The 13734-nt window shown below is 33.6% G+C and overlaps 1 protein-coding gene across 15 annotated transcripts in view; it reads right to left on the reverse strand.

The window, feature by feature from the left end:
- The window catches only part of TBC1D32 (TBC1 domain family member 32), a 73477-nt gene that overhangs the window by 35482 nt on the left and 24261 nt on the right, over nucleotides 1–13734 (reverse strand). For all 15 annotated transcript variants that reach the window (XR_015283150.1, XR_015283151.1, XR_015283152.1 and 12 more), the window contains 3 exons: nucleotides 13257–13375; nucleotides 12534–12650; nucleotides 9005–9093 (listed from right to left, as the gene is read on the reverse strand). Coding sequence is in view for 11 of the 15 variants with exons in the window: in XM_086876899.1 (XP_086733025.1) it covers nucleotides 9005–9093; nucleotides 12534–12650; nucleotides 13257–13375 (325 nt within the window). In the remaining 4 variants the exon portion in view is untranslated. The remainder of the gene's footprint in view (nucleotides 1–9004; nucleotides 9094–12533; nucleotides 12651–13256; nucleotides 13376–13734) is intronic.

Raw genomic sequence — 13734 nt, forward strand, 5'->3', positions numbered from 1 at the left:
GTTTTTTTAAAACAACTTGATCTGTTCAGTTTCAGTACTCTTCAGCTTTATTTCTTTTACATTAACTCTTTTGTGACATCAGTTTGTTCTGAGTACTTTTCTAAGTTACAGAAGAAATGACAGTTCAACTATAATTTTTATTATTTAGAAGAAAAAACCCAGATAATAGCACTGAAACCATTATGAAGAGGGATAATGTTTTCTGTTAAGTACAATAAATGGCAAAGACCTGTTTCCAGCAGTTAAAAACCACTTGGGAGAAGACTAGTAGTTGAGAATGCTTTATAATATCTCTTCTGGTAGGCAAGGCAGAGTGAAAAAAAACCAAACAAGAACAACCAACCATGAGCAAATAAAATTAGATATATGGAACTGTGGTGAAATAAATGACAAGATATACAAGATCTAGTGTGAGAAGCTACTCAAATTCAGTTTTCACCTATACAGAAAAATATATTTAAAAATGCTATTATGGAAGTACAGGTTATTTGGTTTAATGTGATATTACATTAATTACCTTCCAAAGTCAGAAACATATAAAGCTTACAATTAAAAACCACAAACACGCTTTATAATGAGTATATCTGTAACCATGTTTGAATAGAGCTATGAAGTTTTTTGTTTGTTTGTTTTTGGAGCATAAGAACTGGTACAGACTGCCCATCTCAGTATCTCATCTAGAAGAAGTACATGCTTATGAGAATGTATGAAACCTTTTAAGATATAACACAATAAGATTAAAGCATATATTTCTGAGAAATGTTTTAAAAATTTCTTTGGAAAGCAGAAGACAGAATTCCCAACCTGAACAGTGCTGAAAATTGGAAGATACACTTTGATAAGGTTCTTGTAGCTGGGAAGAACCCAATGCAACAATATAGTCTGGGGATCAATCAGTCAGAAAGCAGCTTTGCAGACAAGGACTGGGGGGCCCTGATGGCATGAGCCAGAAACATGCCCTCCTGGGCTGTGTAATGAAGCCAAAAGTCGCTTGAGGGAGGTGACCCTGCCCCTCTCTTGGTTCTGGTAAAGTCATTCCTGGAGTGCTGGGTCTAGTTCTGGGCTCCCCAGTAACAGCATCACACAGTCACACTAGAGCAGGTCCAGCAAAAGGCCAAGAGGATGACTAAGGCTTGGGCCATCTGACATAGGGAAAAGCTGAGAGAGCTATGACTGCTCAGTCTGGAGAAGAGGCTCCTCAGGGGACATCCTGTCAATGTATATAAATATCAAACAGGAAGGTTTGAAAACTGAGTCAGACTCTTCTCAGTGATACTCAGTGAAAGGATTAGATGTAAATGGCATGAACTGAAAGACAGGAAATTTCATTTTAATATACTCTGATGGTGGTAAAATAGTGGAACAAATTGCCCAGAGATGCTGCAGGATCACCAGCCTTGATAATATTCTAAACCAGACTGGACACAGCCCTGAGTAGTGCTCTGTAGTTGAACCCACTTTGAGCAGAGCAGTTGTACTACACAATCTTCCATTTCCCTTTCAATTCTGATTATACGATTCTGTGATCACTACTTATATGATATACCATACACCCAGGAACAAACTGCATTGCATATAAAATAAAAGATTATCTGAAGGCAGTCCTTTATAGAAGAGTAATTTCAAAGAAATTCAGAAATATCAAAATACATATCATAGTTGTGAAAATATTCTAGAAGTAATTCTGTTCTGCGTTTCCTGCCCTATCTGTCTGTCTTGAAAGGTGCTCCCTGGATTCTGCCTCTTCAACTATGATTTCACAACTAATACTTCACTGTAGAAAATCCTAATCTAAAAGAAGGTATTCCAACTAGTGCTTTGTTCCACAGGCTATCTTCTTGGTTTTGGTATGTGGAATCATAATGACTTCTTTAATTATGACAGAACAAAAGGTCCTTTATGGAAGATAAATCAGCAAGTAAATAAACCTTGCTATTTTTATGTTGTCTCTCTAATTTTTTTTGCCTGAAAATAATATAATTAAACTGCCCATTATTTACTCTGAGTTGCTAAAAATGTGTATTATGAGGATAGCTTATTAGCATCTCAATACCTTTTATACGAGTTCCTTTTAAGAACACAAAACATTATGTCCTTTGTTCTTTTTCCCAATGTCAAACCACGTTTCTCTCAAACAGGACTCTTATTATGGTAAACCCAATTCTATTTTTCTGTAGTTCACACTACACCACTATACACTATTCTTCCTTACTTTCATAATGTATGTTCTTTCCAAAGCCACTCTGATGTTCTATCCTCACTGCAGGCATATCTGCTAATGCTCAGCTGGTGGTGAAAGATACAAGATACTATTCTTGAACACAGAAGCTGTAGAAGTCTGTGGTGGGTTGGCACCAGTCAGCAACTGAGCCGCTCACTCCCTTGCCACATGCGCCTGGCCAGTCTCTGACCAATGAGACCTGCAAGACTAACCTCCAAGCCCCTCAGTTTTTATTACTGAGAGGGATATTGTATGGTATAAAACATTTCTCTGGTCAGTTCAGGTCTGCTGTCCCAATTGTTTTCATTCCCAAACTCTTGCACATTCCTAGCCAACTTGCTGGGTATTGTTGATAAAAAAGCGAACTCTGTTGCTGAGCAGTTCTTACACAGCATCAGTAGAAACATGCTGTGCTATCAATACACTTTTAGTCCCAAATTCAAAACGAAGCACACATGTGGGGTGCTATTAAAATACTTAACCCCAGTCCAGCAATACAAAATTAAACTTTATGCTATAAGCAGCATGAAATTTCCACCATGTAGAAAAAATAAAGCAGCTCATTCAAAGTAAACTATACTGTAATCTCAGTAATAGATGTGTACACGCAGCATAAAATGGCCAACTAAACACAAAATACTTACATCACTGCTACAGACAGTAACATGATGCTGGCATAGAGAACTAAACTGGTCTTTAGCAAAAGCTTTTCTTTTGGCTTGTAGTTACTGCCTTCTACAGATATAGGCATGGCTGAATCAGGCCAGTGCAAAATACATAGCATGAGAGCTCAGCTGTGGGACAAGGTAAGATTGTGGGGTTTTTTATCTCTCAGGAATAAATATTAAAATCTGAAGAGCAATAAAATAAGGACTGGAAACTCTTTGCATTAGCAGGACCTCCTTTTCACTAAATGAGTATGTAGAACAAGAGTGAAATCCAAGGCCAAACTTGCTTTAAAAAATTCCAGTGTCATCATCGTTTGGGACAGCCTCAAAGCATTTAACATCAGAGCTTACATTAACAATTTGATTTATTCTTTATTATGCTTTGAGTAAGAGCCTAAACATCAATAAGGACGTGGATCCATACAGTGAATGGCAATTATTATCAAGTACCAGACCAGCAGACAAAGGCAATGGCTAACAAAAAAACCCTAAAGAAGTCAAAAGCCACTCAGTTAGTGTTAGAACATGAAGGACATTTGGAAGCTTCAGCCAAACAAAGCTTTGCACACTGCCTTTGCAAACTGAACATAAGGCATTAGCAATGAGCAGATAGAGAATGCCTCTGCATTTGGTCTAGCTAAAGGATTGAGGCTTCTAATTGTTCCACTGAAGGAAGTGCATGGTTTTGAAAAAGATATGAATTTCTGGCTACAGAAGTTATACCTTTAGTGCCTAGGGTGCTGGAAGGTACTACCTCAGGGCAGTCATGTTTTTCCCAGAAAGAAAATTCAAAGACTAATGTATTCCTTACAATGTTTTCCACATGAAAAAATTTTCAAAAGAGCACCTGCTTCAGCTATCCAATGTACCTAAAAATGACATGTAATGTGGTTGTTAATGATAAAAAGTTTCCCTAGCTAAATAAAAATGCTTTGCATGAACATCACTTGCCAGTCTAGAGGACTCAGAATTGATGAGTTTTAATTTCCCTCAGTTAAGTAAAGAAAAATAAGAAGTCAACAAGTGGCATCTGATCACAGAATATACAGTTCCTATTTTATTAATAATTACTTGTTTTAAATTACTAAACCTAACAAACTTCTATTAATGTATAAAATTAGCAAAAAATTGTATTAACTATGTAACTACATGATCACAGATAATGTGGAAGCACTGTGACATAATCCTGTTGCAAATCCCCATCACTAGTAGTCACTAATCTAACCCATACCCTGTCTCCTTTTACCTTTGGATTCTTCTACTCATAATGCTTTCAAATAAAGAAAAAGGAAAAGAGAGACTAAATATAAACAACATTGTGTTGAAATCATTAAAATCACACATTCTCTTAATTAACAATACACATAATGCAAATACAAGTAAGGAATGACCTATTTCATATACTCAGGCTACCTCACTACTAAAATTCAATAAGATAAGGTGGGTTATTTACAATGCAGCTGACAAAAGTAATGGAGGTGTTTATTATTTGTATTTCCTAAACTCACCAAGTTATCTTTTTCCTAACATTTTTTCTTTTCATTTAATTTATTCACCTGGATTTCACTGAAGTGTTCTAGATGAAATTTTGACAGATACATACTGCTTTAAGGCAAATTTCAAGATGCTGACTGATTTTGATGTCACTATAGTATAAGCCATTTAAATTTTATTCCCTAAATCTTTCTCTGCTAGTTTTTCAGGGCAACAGAAACAGATACACTGCATTTTCATCATTTTCTGCACTCATTTGGTAAGCGAGAAAACATAAAAAATATATTTACCATGATATTTCATATAACAAAGAAAATGTGACCTAACAATGTCAAAATCCCTATTACACAAACCTGAAAATAACAAGCCAATAATCTTTTTATATTTGCAGCAGACAGTAGCTTTACAATCCTGAGGCTGATAGAGATGAGCGTATGACTTAGACTAATATTTACAATTTTCTATAATTCCACGGAAACAGAAATGCATTTATTCACACAAAGCATTGTAATAAAAACTGTGTTTTCAGCCTTCCCTTACAAAAGCCTAAAATAAATCTATTTCTCATTGCAGTTCATATTACACTTCTACAAAATGGGTTATCTTCAGATATCTCTTATGATAGGCAAACACATTGTGTCCTTCAAATTAAACAGTCACAATCTGCATATCTGAAGGAAAAGGGTTTACCCTTAGAATTTTCCAGGTATTTCCCTGCAGAAGGCCAAACTCTTCAACAGAGTGCTCTCCTTGTTGCTTGATGCTCATTAGCATTAGCACCTTAGTGAACAAGTGCGGAGCTAAAAAAGATTCTTCTGATTCAGCATATATATACAAAAGACCTTTTAACTTCACAGTATTTAAGAGTTTTATTGACTTATGGTCAAAATAAGACAGTGGGGAAAAACTAAGATAACCAAAGAAAGAACAGGTCTACTCTTTAAAGTATTCAAATACCCCATACTGCCATATTATCATATATCCACAAAAAAGAGATTCCAGGAACAGTGTGTTACAAAAGTATTCTATTAAGTAAAGGGAATTTTTTGCAAACTACCTGTAAACCGGCTCTTATCCCCTCCCACTGCCCACAGTCTATGCATATTTCAATAATGTTGTTTCTCCTGTTTTTCACTCAAGCCAACACTAATTGAGTATCTTTGAATTTATTTTGGGGTATTGATAACTGTTTAGACAGGAACCTGTTTATCAAAGGTAGAAATTTTTACTCTGCCACACTAATTCAGCTAACAAAAAGGTGTCACTAACATTCACAGGAAACTTATTTTCTGAACAGAGGGAATAGCAATATGTAAATGCCTGGATAATGCTTCAGGCAAAGACTTTGAAAGTATATATATTATGCATATAATTTCTTGGCAGGCTGTAAAAACTCAAAACCCATGAATATATTTACTGTACTGAAATACTAGACAAATTGTGTTGATAATATATAAAATCATTAATCTGAAAGATTCCTTTATTAATGTAAGTTAGACATTCAAAGAGCTTGGCCTTAAATGAGAGGTGGTGAAGACTTCTAGTGACACATTTAAAGAATACTGTTATTTCTGATATGCAGTATCTTTTAAAATCAGATCAATGGGTACACTTGTATCAGAGAAATAAAGTTGATCAGTAAGTTCAGAAAATACTCTGTATTTAGTATGTTAAAAAAATATTTCTTTAATTATGGCTCTGAATTTCCTTTCTGTAAGATTTGTGCTCAAAACAAAGTTCAGAGCCTCATAAACCAGAAAAAACACTGGGAATTTCTGCATTAGTTCCTGTGCATCCAGATTTTCAACCTGTACAAAAGAGTGGCTGAGACAGCCTTCAGTGTTCTTTTTTCAACTGATATTGGCCAACTGGGAGACTTATCAATTGTAAGTAAGTGTAAATCTGCTTTGAAGCTGAAAGCTGAACTGACAGTTTGAAAATCTTTCTATACACAAATTAGGGACTGTCTATATAGTTGCACATTTCTATTCCTATCTCCAACTTCTTGCCTAATATGTTTCACTTCTAATAAATAAATATATAATAATTATAAAGATAATAACCCTTTTTTTTTTCAGTTAGCTTAAAAGGACCTTCAAGTGAACAAATCTCATCACAGAAACACACAATAGATGCAATTAATGCAACGAGATGTCTCTGAAACTACTGAAGAACCATCCTATGCCAAGATAATTCTGAGAACTTAAAAAATTAAAACACAAGCAAAAAACCACAAACAAACAAACCCTAACAAAACCAAAAAATAACCACAAGAAAACCAAAGGAACCACAGATTTGAAATTAGCTACAGCTTGTGGTGGAATTTAGTATTCTGCCCTTGACCACAGAAACCCTTATCTATATGAATGCACCTTTCACAGACCACCACTGTGGTCTTTGGTGGTAGACATTTAAAGATGAGGAGATATTGGCTATGCACAGCATATCTAGCTTCCCTATGTTTTCCCTTTGATTTCTACTGCATGCACACCACTTTACAGAGTGTTTAAGCTTAAAAAGAGAAGTTGACAGTAGAGCCTCTGTCTTTAAATTTATAATTCAGAATTCATACTTATTCAAAATGAAGAAAATTATCCACAAGAGAATGCAATAATAACACTACAAACATAAATATATACACCTGTGCATTTTGGATTAAACAGGCTGTGGAAATACCTATGTATTTTATGTTTTATATGCAATTACACAGCTAATAACTAAAATAATTTAAGACACTAAAGCTCAGTATACACAATAAGAAAAATATTCTAAATTGCAGAAGTTGTTTAACAATCAAATAAATAAATGTGTAACTGCTTTGAACAACAAAAGCAGGACTTTACAGTATAACCTGTAAGTTAAACTAATCTGAAGTTCAGCACTCAGCTCTGGGTGCACCACATATATAAATAGTGTATGGCTGTGTAGATCTGTGAATAATTTAAAGAATTTATGTTTGGCTGCAGTATTGGTATTAAGTCTAGCAGAAAATTTTCTAGACATGCTTCACAAAATCATACTGTTTTTCAATGCTGCAATTATCACAAACACCTAAATATTTAACTTCTACATAACAGCAAAGAGAAATGTAGATATTTTGCTCTAATTCCCACATTTTCAGATCTGTTAAGCATCTAATATTATTTGGTCTTACTCCTGCTGAACTTAGAACTCTTGATGGAATTTGGTCAAGGAGCAAACCAACTACACAAAGAAAGGTTCCTTTTATAGAACATGGGTGTCTGTAGTCAGTATCATTCACAGAAAAGATCATGGAACTTTAAAATGAACTGTATACCTCTCATATGCAGGCAATATAGGCGACAGTTACTTGCAAGTCTTAATAATCTAAATAAGTCTTAATATTGTAAATCCTGAGTTAGAAGGGACTCATCAGGATCTAGTACAACTTCTGGCCCTGCACCACAAGGACAATGCAAGAATCACATCCCATGCCTGAGAGTGTTGTCCAAATACTTTTATGAACTCTGTAACACTTTGTGCTTTGACCACTTCCCTGGGGAGCCTGTTCCAGTGCCTGACCATTATTTATTTTAAACTGTAAAACTTCTTATTTTCTCTTCATCCTAATTAAATCAATGGAAGTTCTGTCAAGCTTTCTATGGAATCAATCTAATCCTAAATGAAGAACAATATTTTAGTTTTCAAATTTCATCTTAAGACTTCTCATTCCTATATAAACTAGTGATTTCCTCCAAAGCAGCATTTATAACTTCTGATTTATAAGTCCCAGTCATATATCTCCCAACTCCAATTTCTGCCATTGTTCATCTCCTCTATGCTCATCCTTATCAACAAAGTATACTGTATCTTACAGTTATTCATATATACTATGAAATAATTTTACTCTGATATCAAAGTACAAATATGGTTGCAAAAAGGTAGTTTCAGAATTTAATCAGTTGGGCTATATCTTGCTCAAGCAAGGCTATCAAAGTTTTCCATATCATGAAGTACAGTCCAATAGATTTTCATCTCAACTGTCCAAAATAAATTCCTAAAAAAAATGTGAATTCAAGGATTTATGTATTCATTGTTGGAAAACAGAATAAAACTTCAGAAACTAATTTCTCTGTTTAAATTATAAAGCACTGAATATTTCAATACATGAGCATAACAGTGTAAGCATCTTTTAAGTGTACCTTCAAGTTCTAGAAATATTTGGAATGAAATATTACAGTCTTCAAACTAAGTTTGTGAAATAGGTGATAATTAAACAAATACTTAAAAAACCAATTATAAGTACAGGGAGGCTACATAAACCAAAGTGACATAAACATAGTAAAAATAATTTTAGTATTTTGGTGTACAGCAAATGTACAACTTGTTTTTTACAGTCAAGTAGGTAAAATAACATGCAATTTCTATCACTGCTTCTCATATTACAATATATCCATTTACAGATAATAGGATTAGATTCACCACTGTTCTCATCTTGTAGGCTATTTTTCATTTAATCTTCTTATAGTAAAAAAGGGGGGAATTTCACCTTTATAAATAATAAAACCCAAACAATGTTATCTTGTCAGAAGTGACACATCCAAGCATATTATATCCTATTTAGTTAATGTGACCAGAGAATAAAAAACCTGCATCTTACCTCAGACCAAATATATGGGATTGTTCATAATTGAATAAGGAATGAATTTTAGCTTCCGAGTTCAAAATTATAAGCCTGTCAATGATATCCTGTCAAAGGAAGAGAAATGAAAAAAATCATGTATGCTTTTATAATTTATGCACATCATAGTTTCATAGGGATATTTATTATTGAATGAAACCTATTATTAAAATACATACTGAAATTATTTACTGTATGTAATTATTATCAACAGTCAACTGCAAAAATGAAGAGGAAAATGGTAAAAATTTCCTACCCATGTAGAAGGTTAGAAAAAAAAATCTGTTTAAAAATATAAACATAAAAAAGATCTTTGCGTATCAACTATCCTAGTTCTTTATTATTAAACCACCAAAAAAAAGTTAAATATTTTTTGTATGCTTGCAGTGTGTACATGTCTATTTTAATGAAGAGAACAGCAACTTCTTTAGTACAATAACCCTTTCTCACACTGGCTAGTACTACATGCTTCAAGACACAGCCATTTAGTCTCAGTATAGCAAGGCTTGGCTCAGTTGTTGAGGCTTACACCTTTCATCTTGGATGACAGACAATGACTTGTGGCTACTTCTCACTTCTTCCACAAAGCCAGTCTAATTCTCTTCCCCTCTGGCATGCTGCATATGCAAACTGCTTCTGAAGAAATTATTTCATTAAAAAAACTAAGGAATAAACAAAAACATTCAGTGATGGTATCATGTCAGAGACAGATTGCTATGCTATGGCTAGAAAAAACAGATTACAAAATCCTTATGAGCTTTCTTTAATCTCAATTAAATACAAAGTTTTATTTTCTCCACATTTGAGAAGTACAGTTTCAGAGACAGCAGAGGGAGCTATTATTTACCTAATTAGATCACTGAGTAATTTCAGTAAGATATGAAGGGAAAGTTAAAACCCATACTTTCATGAAATCCACAAAAGCTCTGGTTTTCAACAAAGAAAAGTAGAAATCAAGAGTAAAACTCACAATAGTAGAAAAAAAAGATTAGAACTTTTCAAAGTAAACTGTCTTCATAGAATGTACTCATTTAAAATACAGTGAAAGCATATTTTTCCTATTAGATTTTTGTGACGGTGGGGGAGACTGCTTTTTTCACTTAGTACACTTACAATAAAATTCTCTATTAAAAAACTCAACTTAGACCTCAAGGCTGCCCATAAAAATGATAATGCAACCAATTGATTTGTTTGGGATTTAAGATTTTTTTAGATATTTGTACACACAAAGAGTTTTAAATGCTAAGGGATATTTCTCTGGCATCAACTTCCTTCTCTCATTTATAAATCAAAGCATGGAGCTGCAAGGGAGTACAAAGACCAGGCACAGTGAGAGGACTACTGAGAAAGGAGACTAAGCTCTGATTTGGGATTTTAGGAAGGAAGATAATGAACAAGGTCTAACACAAGATTACACCCAAAAATGTGTGGATAGACCTGCTCTGCTCAGCTGCAGAGAATAGCTTAAATAAAATTACAGGTCAGATATAATCTACTCTGAATGCCTAAAACAAACCATCTAAGATTCTTTAAAATCACTGAAGAAAATCACCTTTTCTAATATCTTACAATGCTACAGGTCTAGAGGGTACCTTCCAAACTAGATTCCACTGAACATATATATATATATATATATATATATACTGCAGAAACCTTCATAGACTAAAGGCAGGGAGAAGAACCCTCACTTATGGATTCAATTTTCTAAAATAATTTTACATGCCAAACACAGTACAGAGAAATCTTGCATGAATTAATAAAAATTTTCCTAAGGGCACAAATAAAAAAACCTGATTAGTCTTCAGTTAAAAGTCGTAAAAGCTCAACTGATAATCTGTTCAACCAGTGATACAGCTGGTCAGATAAAAATACAACGGAGGTAAAAATTTTTTAAATCCCAGGTATTCAAGAAATAAAGGATATACAAAAACGATTAAGTTTTGTGCATTAGCAAATACAGTTTAGCATGAACAAGCCACATTCTGTGGCAATGTGACACAATTCAGAAATAGAGAAAAAACAAGGGAAACAAAGTAGTTAGTTCTTCCAATCAGATCTTCTAGTGGCAGAGAAGTTGCTTTTACTTTGCTTCCTGTAATTAAATCTGGTCAAAATCTTTTACCTTTTGCTTTCTGCAATCACTGCCCAAAAACATGGTTATAACAAACCTGTATCTCTTAACTTCAGAAGTTTTCTGGGTACTTAGTCTCAGCCATTATAAGTTAAATTAACGTTAGAGGATCTGACTATTTCATTTCTGTTAACTACATAATCTTGGATGCAAATGGATTACAAATGGATTGCTAGGCTTACAAAACCCACTGCTACACTGTAGTTGTTGAGACAAACCTCATCCAAAATATCTTTATCTCCCCAGGGAACTTTGAACAATTGTATCAGTACTGGCATTTCTAGAAACCTAGAAAATTTCATAAAAATACTCAAGCACTTCAAAAGCTAAAATAACACTGGCTTTCAAAAGTTACAAAAATCATTCTTGAGATCTACCACAATTTGAATGCTCTCAAATATTTCTCATTCTCAGCATAGATCTATCTTCCTCACTCCCAGTTCCTTAAAACCTTGATAACTGAACAAAGCTATCTTTCAGTAAACACACTAGCACTGAGTAGATTGGAAAAATTAAATTTATCATGCAATTTCTTCCCAAAATCAGCAAAACAATATTGCAAAAAAGAACTCAAAAATCCCTTCCAAATATAACATACACTATTATGACAAACTCTGTCTCAACAACTTAAAATATCACCAATCCAGAGCCTGTGCAAAACAAACACTTCAACGTAACAGCAATTTGAAATGCTAACTCATTAGAAAAAAAACCTGATTTTAACTGCCACACAAGGTCACAAATTACTTGTCTGTGCTTTGTAGATGAGAAAAAGCTGTAACTGACTGGAGTAGAATGATTGAATACAAAATAATACTAAATACAGAAATGGTGAAGCTTTTTTCCTGAAGTATGCTTAACCAGTAGCTTTCCAATTGATGATTTTTTCCTTAGTGTGAATCGTGTCCTTTAAAAAAAAATAGCCTGAGGTATGTGGCTTTTGTGTTTTCATTTTGTTTTGTTTTGGTTTTTTTCCTTTATTCTTTTTAAATCCACAGATAATGTGATAGAGCAATGCTGTAAAAAATACAAGTATATACATATTTTCCAACATTTTCCTGTATGTACCTGTATGCACCTACAAACATGTCTATTTATGTTACATTTTTTCTGTGGGAAAACACAATTCTAACACAAGTGATGAAAGATGATCTTTAAATCAGGCATCAAAATTTTTATTACCTTTAAGATTTCAAAATGAAAATTTAAGTTAATATGAAGTGTTATGTGCATATACTGCCCTCATGCTGCATATAATACAAAATGCAGAAAAATTCAAAATCTTTCAATAAGAAAAAAATTTATTCTTTTATAACAATAACATTTTCTCAGGAAAAAAATTTCTTCACAGAAGTATTTTTCTTTCAAAATACTTACAATTATATCTGTGGGTATTTCACGGAATGAGTACATAGGTTTATTTGCTATATCTCGTTTACTCAGGAGTTCAAAAACTGCTGGATAAGTGAGCACATTTACCAGAAACAAAAAAGACTAGAGAAAGAAAAAAAGGAGAGAAAGCAGGGAATATTAATCAGTTAAGGGCAACCAAGTAAGTGTTAGCAATTATTTGTCATTTACATTACCTTTGTTCTTACGCTTCATAAGCTGAACTTAACATAGAGACCTGCCCTAAATAAGACTGCATACCCTGGTAGGCATCCATGTAATCTAAAAGGGCAGTAGTGTCTGAAATATCTATTATGTATCAAATTAGATAGACAAGCAATTTTGAAAATTACAGTATTTCATTACCACATAATTCTAAAATCTAGAGACAAAAAATACTCTAAATGCACCACTCTTCCTGATTTTAATATGGTAATCTGGACATAAACTGATAGCTAGCATTTAAGACTTAGTTTTGTCATGATTGTTATTCATTATCTAATAGTTAATCCTTGGCATTGTGAACTGCCATGCAACACAAGAATCCTTTATCAGCCATCATTTAACTAGTGTATTATACCAATTTTGACACATGTGCCAAGAAGCAGGCTTAGTTTGTAATAAAAATTTACAGAAAGGTATGTATCATTCTATCTGAACCACAGCACTGCTTCTTTCCATACAAAAGCATAAGATTAAATAATTTCTCACCTTCTGACAACTTTGGTCAATAGGATCAACTGGAGTAGATCTTGGTTGAGTTATTCTCAAATCATCTTTTCCACACTCCAAAAGAGCCCATAATTCAGTTACAAGTGCCTTTATAAAGCCTGAAACAAATGTTTTTTCTAATCATGAGGTTCATAATAGAAATATTTTACACCACAATTCTAACAAAGATTGACAAAATTCTCTATGCTGAAGGCTGAAATTTCACAACACAGATTGCCTTAGGGTTACTATCCCTTCTATTCTCAATCCTTTAGTCAAAACGACCTTTCTAGAGCAGTCTGCTTTTGTTCTATCTACAATCTGCAGCAATGGTTTCCAAAGATCATTACACTAGAGTAGAATTGTATTTATATATCTTCTATGTAAATGAGCTTCTGACCTTCTTTAAAAAGTTAACTGCAATGGATTAAAGATTAGCTAGTATTGTCTCTGTGGTTCTAAAATACAGATTCACTAT

The sequence above is a fragment of the Cyanistes caeruleus genome, chromosome 2, assembly GCF_971803275.1.
Source record: "Cyanistes caeruleus chromosome 2, bCyaCae1.hap1.1, whole genome shotgun sequence".
Classification (NCBI taxonomy): Eukaryota; Metazoa; Chordata; class Aves; order Passeriformes; family Paridae; genus Cyanistes; species Cyanistes caeruleus.